Source organism: Nomia melanderi, chromosome 6, assembly GCF_051020985.1.
Source record: "Nomia melanderi isolate GNS246 chromosome 6, iyNomMela1, whole genome shotgun sequence".
NCBI lineage: Eukaryota > Metazoa > Arthropoda > Insecta > Hymenoptera > Halictidae > Nomia > Nomia melanderi.
The window spans coordinates 8,299,698-8,318,732 of record NC_135004.1 but is presented as its reverse complement, the minus strand read 5'-3'; the positions used below and the strand labels follow the sequence as shown (position 1 = coordinate 8,318,732).

Here is a 19,035-nt window from a genome sequence, read left to right as displayed (position 1 = left end):
GCGAGCCAGACACAGAAGGTAACAACAATATGCCTCAATTTTTCGGGGCGCGAAGAAAAGGACCCGAGGACAGAACGCGCGTCCGGTGGACCGGACAGAATGTCTCCACATAAAAGCTACAATTGAACTCGACGATCGCGCGGAGCCGGGCTATTGAGTCTGAAGCACACAATTACGAACCGTTAAGCATTCGTTTCATGATTCGGAATGATTTGACGAAATATCGAGCAGTTCAACCGACGTCGATATCGTACATCAATACAGCAAGACCTGGATTGACCTCTTACGTTGGAAATGAATTCTCAGATTTAGCAGAGTCCTGCCCGAAGAATTTTATCTAATTTTATTTATTAATGACTTTTTATATAGTGATACATTTCAAAAGAATCTAGTATGTAGAATGCACCGAGACTATCGATGTGTATAAGACATCATTGACAGTTTTGGAACAAAAACATCTCAATATGCGTAGCACGTAATTTCAGTGCAAGAGATTAACACGTTGACCGCCACGAGAATTTTTAGCGTTTCGTATAATATTACTTATTCATGCTAAAAACGAATAGTATTCGATTAAATTATTAATTATTTGGTATCGCAGTTCTCAAGTTACACTATAATTTAGTTACTTATGTTGCTACATATTTTGATTCAATATCAGTTTTCTTCTTATAATTATTTCTACTTAATCTGGAAGTTCCGGTAATCGCTGACCGTCATAGCAGCCAACGTATTAACCGATTTAGTACTTTTGGAGATCTAGATCTAGTCTTAGTTATCCATAAACTCAATAATTCGAATTCTCAGATCATACCTCAGAATATATACAATCAAACTTATCAAATACGCTTTGCACAATTTCCTCTCGAATCTTCATGTATCTCGACTGTTAGTTGTCCAATTAAATAGAATAATCGATATTCCATTATGACTTTCAAAGTTACTGACAGAAAGAAATGTTTGAAAAGAATTATAGAAATAAAAGGAAGAAGATCTAAACGGAGAATAAAAAGGCGGGAGAAAGAGAAGAAGAAAATTACTTTTTTGCGTTGAGTGTTTCTAGGTTCTTTCTGCTCGGAAATTGATTTATATACCGGGTCGCTGGCATTTGCATGCCCTAGGTGGGCAGCGGCATTCAGCAAAAAATACAAGAGGACCCCGATTCGTAAATATCGCGTTGCCGGCTGGAAAAATATTTGTTTTACCGGTGCACGACGCTGTTTCTCATCGACCACGCGCCGTGTTGTCCCACCTTCCTCGAGGACTCCCCTTAAATTTGCTTGCCGTTATGCCAGATCGTTCGCCGGCGAACGCAACAGTCCCGGGTACCAGCCGATAAAGCCGTGATTCACGTTCCACCACCGCTCGCAGTTCACCGTCGCTCTTTTCCCCGGTTCTTTCGGTCCCTTTACCCCCTCTTTTTTTCCCCCGATCATCGTGGTGCACTTTACCTATCGATGGACGCCAAACTGCCGCCCGCTCCATAACTTTCCTGTAATGTCTGCACGCCGCGCGGTACTCCCGTCCGATTAAATCGCGAACTGATATCGGCATGCCGGGAAATTTACAGCAGACGCGCGGCCGCGTTACTCTCTGCGTACCCCGAATTTTAATTGGATGTATCTGACCCTACACGGCACGTACGTCTTTATCTCGGTTTCTATTTCTGTCTCGTCCCGATTCCGTTCCTTTTTTTTCGGAATTAGTTCCGTGCACCTGATTGCAGCCGCATCAGATCTTCAAAGACGAATGTTGTATCGGCGGCATTGAACGCCGGCATTTGAAATCGAAATTTGGGTGCACGACGTTTGATTATTCGAACAAGAGAAGATTGTTTAATTGATTTTCTTGTTGTCTGGTGTTAGAGGATTTGATGTGTGACTTAGCATTTTGTAAAAGAGGTTTTTTTGTGATTTAAAAGATTCTGTGTCGCGAAGCGTTGAACATTGAGAATATGGACGGCGAAGTTTGTATTTGATGTGATCGGAAAGGAGATAAGTTTTGTTGTGAAAATTATTGTTTTTATAGAGTTATAATGGCATTGAAGAGGTAATCGTGGTAATACGTATTATACGAGTATCTAAATAAAGAGTTCTGAGTGAATGTTCTAACATTTCGACGTGATCTCGTTCCATGGACTCACGTTATTCTGTACTGTACCACTAATAACGGAAAGTCTAATCTGAAGGTATGATCTAAAAAAATGAAACGAGCAATTTTGAGGGAAATGGTATTCGTTACGGTGAACAAGAAACTTCCATTTAACTCTTGAACACTGTTCAAGTATTATTACATTTACATTCTGTGAATTAAGTAAAACGAGAGTTGACGATCAATCAGGGGTAAAAGCTTATTGATTCGGAAAAATGTTGCATGAATGTAAAATTTAGAAATGGATCGTAGCAGATCAAGTGTATTCACAACGAAAATGTAATTGAAAATGGAAGTTTGCTATTGCATTAAATTAATTCGAACAATACACAAAGATTAACAATACATTTATAATTAATAATGTTTGTGGCATCAAGTGATCGCGATATATGCTTATGTTTCAAAGAAACAGTGAATATTATACTACACTTATAAGTACACAACATAAGCCATACTTAACCTTTCAGAAATAAATGTCAGAACGTGTTTTTATATGGTGACATTAACATATATCCTTTCCTGTATTTCTAGAATGCGACTGGGTGTACGAAGACACCGAGTGCCACAGCGGATGCGTGCTAGCCAGCCCCGGATATCCTGGTCTATATCCTCCCAGCATCCGATGTCTGTACTTAATTACTTCCAACTCGCAAATGTCCATCGCAATTAACTTCACCTCTGTGCTTCTCCCGGAACAGTAAGTAACATCTATCGAAAATACATTAGAATTTCAACCTGATTACATTGCAAAGTAGAATTGCTCTCATTAAATTATTATATCAAATATCACACCATTGTTTCACTAAGCGAAAACTTACGTTAACAATTCCAAATTTAATCTATAAACAGTATACAATCTTCACACAGTGTTCTGAAAATAATATGCAAATCTAAACTTACATAATATCTCTCAATTAGATTTCACGAACATGCTCATTCTATGCTCATTAAAAAACCAAAGCAACCCATTAAATGAATCTCAATTTCTTCTAACGTACAGAAGTACACGTCCCGAAGCACGTATTCACGGACAATAATACTGAAAATGCGGTTAGAAGGCTCGAGCCGAGGATACGCAGTCTCGTTCACGATAATTTCCATAAATAGCGTTTCCAGTCGGCGGTAGAGATTTCTGGCGCCCGACACGTCCGCAAATATTTAAATAACGCTTCCGGCTCTCGGGGGATGAAAGTATCGCCGCGTCTTCGCCGAGCTCGTTTCGCGCCGGGGCGCAGCTGAGAGTCCGCCTTCTGAGGGAGAGAGAGTAAATTGTACATTTTAATGTCACGACGCCGAGCAGGAAAACCAATTTCGCCGGATGCATCCCGGTTCTTCGGCTGGAATTCACGGGACGAGAAAGTGTTCCGCGAAAACTCGGATGCGCGGTGTCACTGGAGTGTCGCGAGCCAATACGTTTTTCGTTCGTTCCTCGACCCATCGAGAGCCGGAAACCCTTTCGCGGCTGGGACTTGGAAAACCAATGGCGGCGAGTGCGTGCTGCGAAGCTCGATAATGCGTCTCGCGCGTCGTTCTCGTCGTTTTCATTCGCACTGACGAGACAGACGCCACCATGTATTCTCGCGGATACTTGAATCATTTCCTCAAGCGAAAAGAAATACGAGAAAACTCCTGTCATTAGGTTGATCCATAAGTTCGTGCTGTTTATTTTTCTTTCGTATGTATAAAAGAATATTTTATTATTAGTAGACCTTATATATATATATATATATATATATATATATATATATATATATATATATATATATATACTTCAAGTATGTATTTTAATTTATATTTCAATTTAAATATTTAATGATTTCAATACATATTTCAGTATGTATGTATACATAACGCTGAAGTCACACGGGTAAATACAATATATTATCACTAACGAAAACGACGTTAATATAAAAGCTTGCGAAGTAGCGAGTTCGACAGAGTTTTAGCAATAAGTTTAGACTTCGAATACTGAAATCTGAGGTTCCTTGCGATTCGGATACTCATATACTGAAATATGCAAGAGAAAGGGCAAGAATGACCAAGCCTTAGAGATGAACCCTGATCGTCGTGATTTAAGGTTCGGGGGTTGCTCTACAGAGGATGCCCGAGAACAGTAAATCATTAGGGCAACGCAGCGCGTTGCAGATAACGTAGATTAATCATCCAACAACCTACTGGATAGAACAAAATGACCGATTCTTGATTTCCTTTTTTAAAATTATTGAAAAGGTAATCAATGCTTCTCTGGGAAGTTACTAAGAGAATTGATTAAGTAATGCACAGACTTACAAATGATTCAAGATTTCAATAGATGCATTCGTAGAGTTTCTACGAGAAAATTAAATGAAGTAAATTCGACTGCTCGACAGTTCTAGTGTTGAATATAAAATTCTTATAATTTCACGGCCTGTCGCTTTCGAATACCTTCTACCGAGTAAACTGAGGCATAAAGGTTTAGTCATCCAAGTCTTCGTAACGCTCTGTAATTACAAAACGCCATTCAAGAAGTATAAACACATCGTGGCACGAACTTATGGGACGACCTAATATTTATTTCTTGTATCGAGTTATTCGCACCCGGGAGCCTTCTCTCGTCTATAGTTAGAGGCGACTCCGTACTCGCCGCGCCTGTTTCACGCGCGAGTTGCGGAACTAATTTAAAAGTTGAAAGGTATAGACGCTTCCGCGTATGCCTGTCTGGAAATATATCCTTGTATTGTTAATGGAATCTTGTCTCGGAACGTCTACGGAGTATTCACCGAGAAGCACACATCGCGGAAATTTCCGTGGGTGAAACTTTAGGGTGAAGTTTTACATGATCCGTCCGGGGAAACTGGGGAAACTGAATTTCAGCAATCTCGAAGTCAATCGACGTGATTCGAGGGGTTCTGTGTGACTATTGTCGATGAATGTTGCGGTTTGGGAAGGTTCAATATTGAATAGTGATCTGATACAGTAGAATATCGTATAATATAAATTTGTGTAATATTGTAAGTAATTTACAACTAAAATAATGGTTTATGGCTGAACGTTTTTATTTAAAGAGTAAAATAATTAAAAATCTAAAACCTTGAAATGATGATTGAAATATATCTATCGACTCGGTTACAAATTTCTCAATTCTTAATCGCAGCTCACTATTACCGTGATAATTTCACAGGTACGTCAGCTTTAACGATCACGGGAACTAACTCAAAATCGAATTATTTAAATCCTTTTAATCATAACCGACAGTGTCTAGTCGGATCACATTTTGTAGGTTCCCTTTATTGAGTTATAGGTAGTTCGACAACAAGCGTGCGAGAATGTTACGTCAATTGTAACGGATCGTAGTTTCCAGGACCAATTACCATCAATTCCGGCGGATCCACTCACGCTGGAACTATAATTCCGCATATCGTTGATCTGGGTTAAGAACCACCGCTTACGTCGCTAATGAGCAGAAACCTGATACTCCCGGCGCGGCGGGACAATTAGGTCGCGATTTGATAGACTGCCGGCGACTTTTCAGAGTCAGCGCAAAGATTCCGCGAGTCTATCGAGATTGCCGTGCATGTACGCGGCCGACTAAAGGGGGATGAAGTTACCCGCGCGGTAAATTGTCAAAGTTCGAAAACAAGCGGTAACGAGAACCGAGAAACGACAACGCTTTATACGTATTCGGTGCGCTCCGAAATACGAAACTAATTAGAGGCACGCACGTATGTAGGATGCAAGCAAGAGAGAGAGAGAGAGAGAAGCGGATTAAAGCGGCGAGCACGGTACACGGATGCATACTGGATAGAGCATATGCATATTTCTTCATTGCAGCGCAAGCTACTAGCGTGTTAGCTTGAACGAAGAAGCTGGCATTCTACTAGATCTATACGTGAATCGTTTCTACAACAAAATATCGTTCCTACGTGCAAAATATTTATTGTTTTACTTATGATTAATGTACTTAAAAAATTAACGTAGATGAGAGTTACAAGTATATATTCAATTAATTTACATAGTTGACGATTTCCTCTAATAAAAAAGTGCATTGCATTAAGTACGGTGGTTAATAATATTCTTACAATCGATGAAATTTCATACTAGACAAATTATTCATCTCGTTTCTCGAATATTTAAACCTTTCTTAACATTCAATTTCAAGTGCCAATAAACACAATTCCATTCTCAATCCGACTTCAATAGCAAACCACAGAATTGTAGATATTTATTATGTCGTACAATTTTCATAAATTGTATCTACTTTTACTATTCGCAGATACCGAGTGATGTAATATCTGCACGCGTCAAAAACCAATAATAACAACCCGATAGCGCAACAAAAAAGGAACAATAACACTATAACATTAATAATAACACGAATAGAATATAATATTTGGTATTCGAAAAAAAAGACGCGTAATTTCTGTACATCGAGCCGAACACGAATAGAAAGTAGAGAGTGGAAGGGAATAATCACGATACAAGCGGGCGATGTAAGCGCGCAGCGGCCGCTTCATTGCAACGACTAGGTTTTTTACGGCGCCGACAGCACCGAAAGCACTTCCATATGAGAAGCAGACGTCAAAAATACACCGAGCACTTCCTTTTCCCCTTTGAAACGCGAACGCGTGCCTTCGTTCTTCTCCATTCCGCACGCCCTTTCGCTTTCGTCGGTTCGCGACGCTCCATTCTTCGCCGCGACGCGCACAAAGGTATTGAAAACCGGCGCGCGGACGGTGGCGGCTGTAATCCGTCGAAGACTTCCCGCGGAAATTTTTGAATTCGTTGAAACGCCATAGCGTTCTCGCTCCAAAGGATCCGTGTGCCGTCGGATGTCCCGCGGTCCCACTTCATCCCTTAAGCTCGTTTGCACTGCGATCTTCGTTGTGATCCTTAATTACAAGGGGGGGGGGGGGCGAGCCGACGGATAAAGAACCGTTGAAAAAGTGACTGGGATGCCGCGCCCTTACCTTCGCCGGCTCTTCTTCCACCGTTTTCTTCCGTTCCTTTTCTCGCTCGACCCGTTCCACTCGTCGCGCGCAATGAACCTGCACAAATTAAAATAATAGTTTCTTTCAGATTAAAAGGGATAAAGATGATAAAGCGATGAGACGAGGGAAAGTCAAGTTTTTCGTAAAAACTTGCAGCTTTTGTGCTGGAATGCCGGGACGTGGTGTGGAAATACTAGTTTTTTTTTGTAGACGATACTCCAAATTTCAATTTTATTATTTGAACGAATTCTTACCTCTTCTGTTGGGCTTGGAATTGGAAAGTTGGAATTCAAGTTCAAATTCAAATTCCAGGTAAAAATCAAAGTCAAAGTCAAATTCGATCTCAACCAAAAATTCAAATTCAATTATTGTACACATTGATTTTATAATGACAGCATAACTGGTAATTATTTAAACATTCACGAGTTTACTGAAATTATTTTGATAAATAATTCAATAATCAGTTTCCTCTATAGAAACGATAAACCATACCTTTCAAACGTTTCTTATTTCAGAATTGAAGTTTAAATTGATCTCTCTTGTTCGCATCAGAAGAATAAAGATCCGCTAGTCGCAGAGAATATTACGGTTGAAATATCTTCAGTGATCCTTCTTGACGTCAATGGCGATACGCTAAATCCGATTGCGTTTTGACTTAGGGGAAAGAAAACGTTGAAGTCAAGCAACACGAATGCCTACGTTTGAGAATATCATTCAACGTGCGGTTGATATGCTACGCATAGAAAAATTTTTCCCTGACCCTTTGAAACTGGGTAGCTAATGGACAACTCCATATCATTCACGATGCGAATTCTTTCTTCCAAACATTTCCTGGTTACTTCAAAGGAATCGAGCTGACTCGTATCATTATTCCCCTTTCAACCTTTGAACTATCAATTTCTGCTCGACTATGGGTATATAACTCTATGAATGTTAGAATACATGCTGCAATATTGTCCGCATAATGCATTAATTATATCATGCTTGAATTATTTAATATGCATTATCATAAACACACTCAGCTTTAATAATAGGGGTTTTCATTCATTAAACGTTGCTTTTTCACAGCTTCCTTTGGCTTTATTTCATTTTATCTGACTATCATCGTTATGTATAATTTTGTATTACTATTTGTTTTCACATTTTTTCTATTCTACATTATCTTAACGTTTCCACCTACTTTGTTCAATAATAATATTATCATTAAGGTATTGACACCTGGAAATTGTTACTTTTTTATTACTTAACATGTATACTCTTGAATCAAGATTTCTAATCACTTTTCATACGCAAAGCTTTTATATTTATAGGAAAATATATTTTCGGGACATTTATATAGCTGAACGTGTAAAAAGACGTCACGTGGATCCACATTTGCACAATATATTTATAAAACATTTGCATTCTGCGCATTACCGCAGCGAGGGAATGGATTTCATGGAATATTCAAGCCCTTCTGATTTTCGGCCACGGCGAATAACGATGCGTGACGAGTCAGAAAACTCCCCGTGGACGCCCCTTATTTTTCGTTGGCTGACGTGGTCGAAATTCTGAACGATACCGCGGCGTTCCCCGTCTCTCAAGCACACACCATCACTAACGCGTCGCGTCGATGAAATTCCAACTGTGCTCGCCGACTGAGAAAATAATAACAGCAACAACCGTAATTTCGTTGTAATTATTTTGTCGTTTGCGGGACCGACGAAAAATTCCGCGAAACCGACGAACGAAAGTACCAATGCGCTCCCGTGAGCCATTGTCTTAAACTTTTTTGTAATAACTTGGTTTACCGGACTACGGCTCCTAGACCGATGCTAATTGAAACGCGTAAAACGTGCGCGCGTCACGGAGGAACAAAATAACCGGACGTAACGACAGCAGTTTCAAACAAGAATTCATTGTATCGAGTAACTGTGCACCGTCTAATGCAATTTTTTGTTACTCCTTCCTTCTCGAAGGAAACTTATGAATACTGTTAAGTGTAATCTGAATCATTCGGCCCTCAATTCCATTGTCTTAGAGATTTGGTATAAATAATGTTGTAGAATTATAAGTAATCGGTGAAGGATGAATTCTAAGTTAAAACGTCTGAAATTTAAAGGGATTTTAAATTCTTGGATTAAAGAATACTCATATTTTTGTATAATTCTAAGTATTAAATTATTAAGTATTAATTATATATGTTGCATTAAAGTATTCGCTTATAAATGTAAGTGAATTTTTATTTTTATTATACACGAGTTTGTGTTTCTCATTAAACCGCCCGAGGAAACTAAAACGAAAAAGCACAAAGAAAATGAGTTTCTGTAGTAAAACGACAATGAAAATATAGAGAAAACTAAAAATATTAACTGATTTTAAAATAACAAAAAATTCGTGTGCTTATATTGAATGAAGCAGTGTAATTTATAAAAAACGATAATAAATTGTCGATGATAAAATAAGCACAGCAGAAAAATTCTAAAATGATTACTGACTCGCTTTAGCTTGCTCTACATTGTCTTCCAATACTCTACCACACGAACTCCAACTTTCGAACATTGTGATCCATAGAAAGGGTTTGCATATTAAATTTCCATTGTCCTTCGAGGAACGTAATTACGGCGGCACATCTTGCTCGCCATTCTTGTTGACAGTAACGAGGAGTAAAACATGTTTTATGAAAGGAATTCGATCGGCGACAGTCGTTAACCCAGTTTTGTCTTCAGATACGTGTGCCGCTTAGCGCCGCCCCTCAAAGTCACAGGATGCTTGACGCGGAACGTGTCGCTGCATAATTAACATTGCTCGTTACAAACCGTTTTCAAGCAACCTGTAGTTAACAGACAGCCCATGAACTACCAGAAGTTCTGTAATTAGCAGAGGACTACATTTCACACGTTTATCGAGATCGCATTCATTTTGCAATTATCAGCTCGATATAACGCGCTACAAATACCGATACTCCCCGCTCGCCTACGCAAAAATGAATATTCGCTGCGGCCTGTTTCAGTACACGCATAATCACGTAACAATTTACAAAAGTCAAAGCAATTTCACTAGTACATCACATCTGTCAAAGAAGATCTTTCAATTCTAAAAACCAGATCCAACCTACCAATACAAAAGAAATGAATTCTCAAGCAATAAAAACGATAAAAAATGCCCTAAATCTAGAATAATTGCATTAAATAGATTTCTCGCGTTCCGTTCATCGCAGGAATTTCAATCTAGAAAATATTCAGTGCATTAATATAATAAAACCTCTCTTCTCCAGTACCGTAAAATATTGAAAAACTGTCACAGAATCTACGGCGGCGAGGTCGGAGCGATTTTCCATATTTCCTTCATTACGGGAAACCCGGATCAAGGAAGCCGGGCGTGGTAGGAGGAGCGCCATGCATCCCTCAGGAAGGGAGGACAATACGTTCCACGTGTTGTAGCCATTTGAATTCCGTTTTTCTCCCGGCGGAATGTAAACCGGCATCCAGGTAACGACCGAGTAACTTGCTCGAACATCTCGTAGGGATCAGCCTTAAAGGATTCAAGGTGGGCAAACGTACGAGGCATCTAGGCCCCGTTCCGATTCATTATTCAGACCTTACTTTCGCCCCGGCGTTTGAAAGACGGTGATCGTCGGCACCGTGTGCGGCGCCGCGTTGAATTCAACGCTCTCGACCGGCTCGAAACGAACGGGTTGTTCGGGGTAAAGCGAGCTACCACCCTCATCCATGCAAACGTCGAAATTATTCCAACTACATCGCGGGGAACTCCGAGGCAGCGATTTTTCCTTTTCCCTTTTCTCCGCTACCCCTTTCCCACCCCCTCGCACCCTACCCAGCTTTTCCTCGCTCGCCCGCCGTTCTCTCCCTAACGCTCGAGCTCAACCGAGAGAGTGGTTTTTCACGCCAGACGCAGCCCGTGTCCCGCGGAGTTACCAAATTTTTATTTCGCGACGCGCCATGAACGACCATTGATTCTGGGCTCGCGACGTTTTATTCTCGGTTGGCTTTCATTAAATCTGCCCGCGACCAATAACGTCTCGCGCCCACCTCCACTGACCTAAACTGTTGTTTTATTAACGCCCCATCGATCTACCGGCGACATCCTGCAATTCCGTGCGCCCGAACGCCTCGCTACGACAGGCGGCGATGAATTACAGTCCCGTTTTTATATCTACAGCCCCGGATCGTCCGCTGAGAATTGACACGTGAGTTCGGTGCTTCATATCTAGCTTAACGTTTACGATTTATGTGATCTCTTGATTGGTTGCGCGCGAGTCACCCCTTCGTAACTGATTAATGGCAAAATTGGCGCTTGAAGGGCGCCCCGCACATTTGAAAGATTGTTACACAAGTGTTTCGTTTCATTTCGAAAAATCCGTGGAGCTGTTCCCTGCAAAACTGAATTATCCGTTGCCTGATGGTAATTGAGAAGAACATCTGTCAGATTCGGATTTAACTTACATAGATCTACAGGTGTCAAGCAGATATTGAAATATACGGAAAGACTACGTCTTTAATCAATATTAAGCAATGTAATTAACATCGAGACATTTCATAACAAGAATACAATGAAAAACCATTTAAATCTTCTTCGTTCATCGATTCAAACTAACACGTTGAAGCGTCTATACCAAAAACTTTGACTGAGAGTCGCTGTGTTGACAGCGCTCGCAAAAACCAGCGCCGAGTAACGTTCAAACCGAAAATGAAGTTACCGCGGCTGGATGGCAGTAACCGTCGCTGTTCGCCGAGTCGAATCGAATCTTCGGGCTGAACGATGCCGCCGCGCGGCGCGGCGCGGGCATAAAATAATGGCGCGCTCAGCGTCGTCCTTAGCGATCCTCGTCGGCTGGAATTTAATAAGAGCCGCATAAAGTTAGGGCGGATTGCCGTTTATTCGAGACCGGTTCCCACCGCGACTGCGAGTCCGGGGAGCGTGTGCTCTCGCACACGCCGGGGGATGAGCGTTGGCGCGTGTGCGATCTCGCGTGTACTATACACAGAGAAGTTCACCCACCGTAGCTCTCTCCGTCCGCACGTAAAACGTCGGGGATTGGGGCGAGAGGGAGGAGCTGAAAGCTTTTGTACTCCCGTCCGGGGACACCTAGCCCGGCAACCAACCTCCTGGCACTTCTGGCTAGCTTGTACTCCCTATTGGTTGATAGTATACGCCACCAAAACCTAAATACGGCCTTTCTTGTCGGCGAAACTACGTTCCTCGTTGTCTCGCGAACAACTGCCGTGCATTTCACCCGAGACCCCACGATTGGTCGATCTTCTTTCAAGATTTAACCGGACTGGGTGTACTTTAAACAGGTCGTGACTGGATCTGCTTTGACCAAGATTGTCCAACGTACCATTCAGATCACGGTATATAAATAAGATTCTTCGGGAATTTCTTTGCGAGGAAACTATTGAACTTGTCGAGTCTGGATTTTGTGAATTGGTTAACGTACATTTTAAAAATGAGTGATACACTTGTTTTAATTGATAGTTTAATGGTGTGTGAAATATAGCACCGAGAATTTCTTCGAAACCGATTGTTAAGATTCCTTTCATTGCGGGTTAGTCTCATTGGGAACGTTTTGTCAAGAAAATTATTAAACACATTCATATCCATCCCTTGACCTACAATATCGTATCAGACTCGTGACGAAAATTTTCAACTAAATTTGAGAAACTTAAGTATTATTTACTTTCTTAAAATATAAATTAAATATATTTCTCTATTGTCAATCATTAATCTTTGGAATAAACGTAGATATAGAATAAGCATTAAAATCTTTTCTCATCTTAATTAATTATTAACGATAAAGTGGTTGTATCAATCATAGTTGGGAAATAAATCATATGGTAAGGGGTTAAGCTGCGTAGGTTGATTAACGAGTGTCCCAAGAATAGAAAATATCTCAGTTTCTGTGAATACTAACTATATCTAAGATTCACTAAGATCCTCAACATTAATTTTCAAGGTTCCACTCAAACTGAGACAGAATAAAGGAGAACATTATTGTAGGTACCATACTGTATAACAGCTTTGACGAATGAAAAAGGAGAAAAAATTAGCTGCTTAAAAGCTGCGTGGTATTAAAGGAGAAGGAATGGATACCGTTATTCGCAGGCGGCGTCGGGCTAGGCAAATTGGACGACATATTGAAGACATTTTTAATTAAATATACTTACGCTGCGTGGTCGTGTGTTTAGATACATTCGATATAAAGCGTGCCTAGGAGCTTCGGTCTGGTTTTTCCAAGAAAAAGTTTCCAGCACGGTAAACGCGCGTTTTTTCCGCCACATGGGTCGCTGGAAATTCCGCGTCGGTGTACGCAGCGGAAGCACATAAAAATGCTAAACCGAGGAATTTCCATACTATTAGCGACGCATTTTTATTCGACATCCGGCCTGACACCGGCGAACATTAATTAAATTAGCCGGGTCGGCGTGTTTCGTTAATTGATGAAGTGTAACGAAAATCGAACTGCGCTGATACATCGACAGGCCCGGCACGCGTAAATTTCCCCGTCGTCGGCAGCCGGGCGAAATTAAGTTACGCGGAAGCCCCATCGACGGAAAGTATTGCAGAAATTGAAAATCAGTTTAACAACATTATGCTTTTACAGCGGGTTTATTGCGCGGGCTGCGGCACGTTCGAGGCGAAACCAGTTTCGGCGCACTACTGTTTGAACGAGCCCGCGCGCGCCGTCATTTCGTCCGTATCGCGGAACGGTTACGAATTCGTTACCGTCAAACGGTAAATTCCTGTTCGGACGTTAATGTTGTAATTAAAGTGCCACCTCTCCCGCGACACGCTCGTAAAATTCCATTTCTCTTAATGCCGTTTAAAGCAATGGCTAATTGAATTGCGAATTATTGCGCGGCTTCGCGTATAATGCAACGGCCGAAAGAAAATTTAGCGTTGACGTTTAAGCGTGCCGGTAATTGTACTTCGTGCGCCTCCTTATAATCGTATTATCATCCCCATCATGCCGCGGGATTAGTTGGTAGATGGGCTTTGCTTCGGTATTACTGGAAACGGAGAAGAGGGGATGAAACGGTATCGAGACGTTGGCTTGTAATTGTGTTGCCAATCTTCGGTATAGATTTTGCTAAGATGTTAGTTTGATTTATGACTAGGATGAAACGATAGGATATGAGCTGGTAGAAGAAATAAACTATTTTAGATCTTACTTAATACCTTGCCTTATAATAACCTGTCAGACTCGTAGTGAAGATTTTCAACATGATTTAACAAACATAAATATTACACGATTCATTCGAAATCAAAATAAATATCGTTCTCCTGTAATCAATTATTCTATTTAATAGCAAACATAGACATAGAATATGCTTACAATTTTTCTCTGTTTTTAATAAATTATTGACAAAGTAGTCGTATCGATCAGAGTTGAGAAAAAAACATAGTACAAGGGGTTAAGTGCATTACATAAAATTATATATAATTTTTAGTTGAAAATGCAAACGTTAGAGTACACTGATAATTAAAAACATAATACTCATTATTATCACCTTCATATGCAAAGTAGGTAAACGTAAAAATAATCATGAGTAAAAGATGTAAGCCTATCTTTGCCAGGCAATAGAATTTTATTTAAAGCACTCACTATCCAGACACGTATTGGATCATCGTTAACAATATCTACGATTAATTGTTCGGAAGCGTCTGTTAACCAAAGAAATGAAGGAACTTGAATGAAACAAACATTTCCACTGGATAAGAAACGCCTCTAGAAAGTTTCACCGGTAGCGATGCTCAATTACCGCTCACGCGTCTCGCGAGTATGCTGCGCATTTGTAGTTCCAGCGTCGTCAGCTCCCCATTACGCGAAAGCGTGATGTCGTAACGGAACGTCACGTCGTAAGCCGGTAGACGAGATTATAACGCAACGACGCACAATTCCGCTTGGCCGCTTTAATGCCGTGGAACGTCGAACACTCCTATCCCGACCTTTCTTCATCCGCCCGTCCATCACACACGCGCCACTTTCTATGGACCAGAACACAATCTCCAGAGAACTGTAACGCGCGCAGGAAACGTGCAAAATATATTTTATATAAGAGATTGTTCCGTGGTGCTTTATGCTCGAGAAAGTAGAAATGAAAATGAACGGCGTGGCAAAGAAGGGAACCGCATGAAAGATGTGGCCGATTACAGCATACGGTGTAGGGAAAGTAGTTCTGTAAACAACGTTGAAGCAGACGTTAGCACGTAGAATCCATTCGTATCCTTATGAAATCAGATTGTCAGTTGTAGAAGATCAGTGAACGTGGTATCTTTATCATTCTACGTCTACCGAATATTATACGAATCTTACTCTTCTTTATCTCGGAAACTCTGCGTTTATAAAATAATCGTTTCTAACAGAGAACTAGTTTTGGCCTGAAAACCCCTATGCTCAGTAATAAAAACAATCTTTGTTAAACTGGTTTAGACTAACTCGTCTAGGTCACCAAGACTTAGGATACCTAAAAGGCTAGCAGTGATGGTGATCTAGAGTCAAGGTCTTCTTAGACTTACAGCTCTAGCTAACCATCTAAGGGGTACATAGAGATACCGTTGAAAACACAATTGACTACATTTGCTAAATACCAGAAAATAAGTATAACCTGTACTTCGAACGTTCTACAAAGTATATTAATTATCACAGTTTCACACTACGCGAGGCACGCAGAGAATGCTGATTAATTGAAATTAACCTCTTTTCGCTTGGGTGTCTTAGGTGCATCACAGAAGCGCCTACGTAGTTAAATGAGGAAAATCTGTTGTTTGAAACACAAGGCGACAGGTTCATTGCGTCCGGACTACGGAAAGTCCTTAAAGGCAACTCCATTCTGACAAAAGGGTTAAAACGCTTTGATACGCGTCTGGGTATTGTTCGCAGCGTTACAATGTGTACCAAGCCCTGCTATGCACACGCAAGCTGAGAGATTCAGCATGTCCGGAAGGCGTGTTTCCTAGCTAAAGATAATTGCCGTATGCGTTTGTCGGGTTCATCCGCGCGCTATTTCCGGGTGTTGTTCTACGAATTTCGTGTTCCATTCTTTTCCTCGTACCTTCTGGGAAGTCCTGCGCGCGAAATTATGCGCCCCCGCTTTTCCCGCGCCCGTGTTGTTTTCCGCGTGCTTTCATGCGGGGTCCCGTTTTAATTTGCGAAATGAATTCTTGATGGCGCCGACTCGCGACATCGAGTCTTCCGTAAATCGCACGCCGCTCGGCGAAACCATGTTTCAACATAGTAACGCTCGTTGCCCCCGACCACTCTGTTAATCGTTTTTTGACGAACGTATCCGCGTCGTAACGCGAACGATTTATCGAGCTTGTTTGTTTTTCGACGACTGCGCCCCGTCGAGCTCGTCATTCAAGCTACGCCGGACGCCCGAAAAAGTTAACGAGTCACCTTTTCCACTGTGAACCGGAAAGGTATTAAAATTGATATTTTATGTTGGATATTGAAGAGAATTGGAGAGAAATTTGTAACCGAGTCGATAGATATATTTCAATCATCATTTCAAGATTTTAGATTTTTAATTATTTTATTCTTTAAATAAAAACGTTCAATAATAAATCACCAGTATAGTTGTAAGTTACTTTACAATAAAACTACCAGACGGATAAAAGTCACCCATTTCTGATTTCTTCTTTTTGCAATTATTACAAAGATAACAGATATTTTCCTGAAAAACTATTAAATAAATTGATTTAACAATACGCAAATGGAATTGTAAATCAATTGAAGTGGCAACGGATGCACTATTGTCGTTTCTATAGAGAAATTTCAAAAAGTCAATTTAACTGTTCGCTAGTTTTAGAGTTAAAAAGGTAAAACCTACTATACGTGATGCGATATTTTAAAATTACGTAGTTACTGATTTTAACAGCCATCTCTTCAATCATAGAGACTTTTACATTGTTCATCTTCAACTACTTGCTTCATTAAAATGTTAGCTTTTTTATTGTGAATTTAAGAGTTCGGGAAATACTCCCTGAGAGAATATTCAGAGTTTTTCAATCCATTTAATTAATGGAATAATTTATCTACACCTGTGAAGCACGCGTTGGCCATACAAATGCAGCCCGTTAATTACGACGATAGGCGGCGGTTGTTTGGTAAATTCTGCAAACGGTTCAGCCGTAAAAATGTAGAAAAAAATGCCGGTTCTCTAACGGCTGGCACGCAAATTCCTGATATCGAATAGTCGGGGCTGGACCCAGTGACCAGATTTTCCCGTGAGCCTCTACGATATTTATGCGTTTATGCACCCTGCCGATGGGATGAAGCGGGAACGAGAGCATCGGTGACCAGGATAGCTCTACCCTATCGCGTTGAACCTGCAATAACGGCCGGCAAACGAGCATCATCAAACTTTTCTGTCGATGTAATAACGACCGACAATCCCTGCCACGGATTTTGCAATAACTTTGCCGGCGGCCGCCATTTCCGAATGCGTTTCAGAGCGCCGCGTAATTCGGAATTCTGTTGGATGCTGGCGTTAAGCGTCCGTAACGAATGTTAATATCGTTTGCGCGATTCCTTGTAAAACGCATCGCGATAAAAACGCATTTCACGCGTACAGCGGGAAAGTTTTGAAATGCGTGGACTTCATTAACATAAGTTGTGCCTGTAAAGGTCAATTAATTAAAGTTTTCAATAATTAACTAAATAACATTGTTAAGTAATCAACTGTTTTAAGAATTGTTTTTAACTAATTGTAAATTAAAGATAGAGGATACAATCATTTTCTATCAATTAATATTTTAATGTACACTTTTTAAACCGTTGAGAAATTGCAACTACAGGTAACATTTGAGTGACAGTATTCTACTCTGGTGCACGTGGAAGAGTGAATGCACTTTTTCTAAGGACGGTCAGTGCATACAATGCAACCAAGAGCGTGAGGAAGAAAGAGAGTTTTTAGGGCGAGCGCTGGGAAAGAGCGAAGTAAGAGGCTCTGCCCGAGTGTAAGTTTAAGTGTAAAACCAACAACTTATATATTTAATGTTATTTCTGTTTCAATGAGGGAAAACCAATATATTGGATATACAGAAAAATTTAAATAATTTATTAACATCCATCGCTGTATCTTTACCCAAATAACTGTTAAAATTCTGTTACAGCACGGACAGACATAAAATTCACACTGTCGAATAATTCGTGTATATCCACCGCGTAACAATCGCGAAGCAGAGGCATGATATCGTCGAGATATGTGGTTCGTAACGATCGATGTATCAAAATCATAGATCAGTTTGATATACGGTTGATTAAAGTGGCATCATTCACGCGGTTTTTGGCGCCATTACTCCTAATGTTTATTAAAAAAAAATCCACGAGAAAAAAAAGGTTAGAGGAAATGTGTGCGGGCATATTCGTGTCGGGTGACTCGCTGTTCCAAAAGCATTACGTTCCCAACGACGACGACTTTTCCCATTACGTATCCAGCCGCATTTTTCCGGCCTCAATAAATCAAGGCGAGGCACGTTTAAACAAACTGCAGCGATTTTCACGCGGTGCCGGAGCTCTCACTCAAAATTTCAGCCGCGCTGCGGAGCGGGAGGGAAAAGAGAGAGAAACGAAAAAGAAAAATGAGAGAGAAAATATAGAAACGAATCACACGTTCGACGGTCGCAAACAAAAATACAAACATAAATCTCGAACCGTTCAACCCCCCGACACACTGACCAAAATCTCCCCCAAAGACCGGCTGAGAATTTATGCATTTATTTACTCGCGAACGCGCCGCCCGACCGTGAATTTCGATTGTTCCACTTCTGCGCCTGCTTTTCCTTGGATTCTACGATAAAGGATCTTTATCATTACTTAACACTAGGTTTGCGAACATTTATGGTTTAGGTTATTCTATTGTTATTAGAAACATTGATATTTGTTCGCTTAGATTTTTCAAATTAGGGGTTT

General features: G+C 40.7%; 1 protein-coding gene across 8 annotated transcripts in view; it reads left to right on the top strand.

The window, feature by feature from the left end:
• Positions 1–19,035, top strand: part of LOC116431670 (uncharacterized) — a 312,877-nt gene that overhangs the window by 219,431 nt on the left and 74,411 nt on the right. For all 8 annotated transcript variants that reach the window (XM_076368499.1, XM_076368496.1, XM_076368501.1 and 5 more), the window contains one exon: positions 2,683–2,848. In XM_076368499.1, the coding sequence (XP_076224614.1) occupies positions 2,683–2,848 (166 nt within the window). The remainder of the gene's footprint in view (positions 1–2,682; positions 2,849–19,035) is intronic.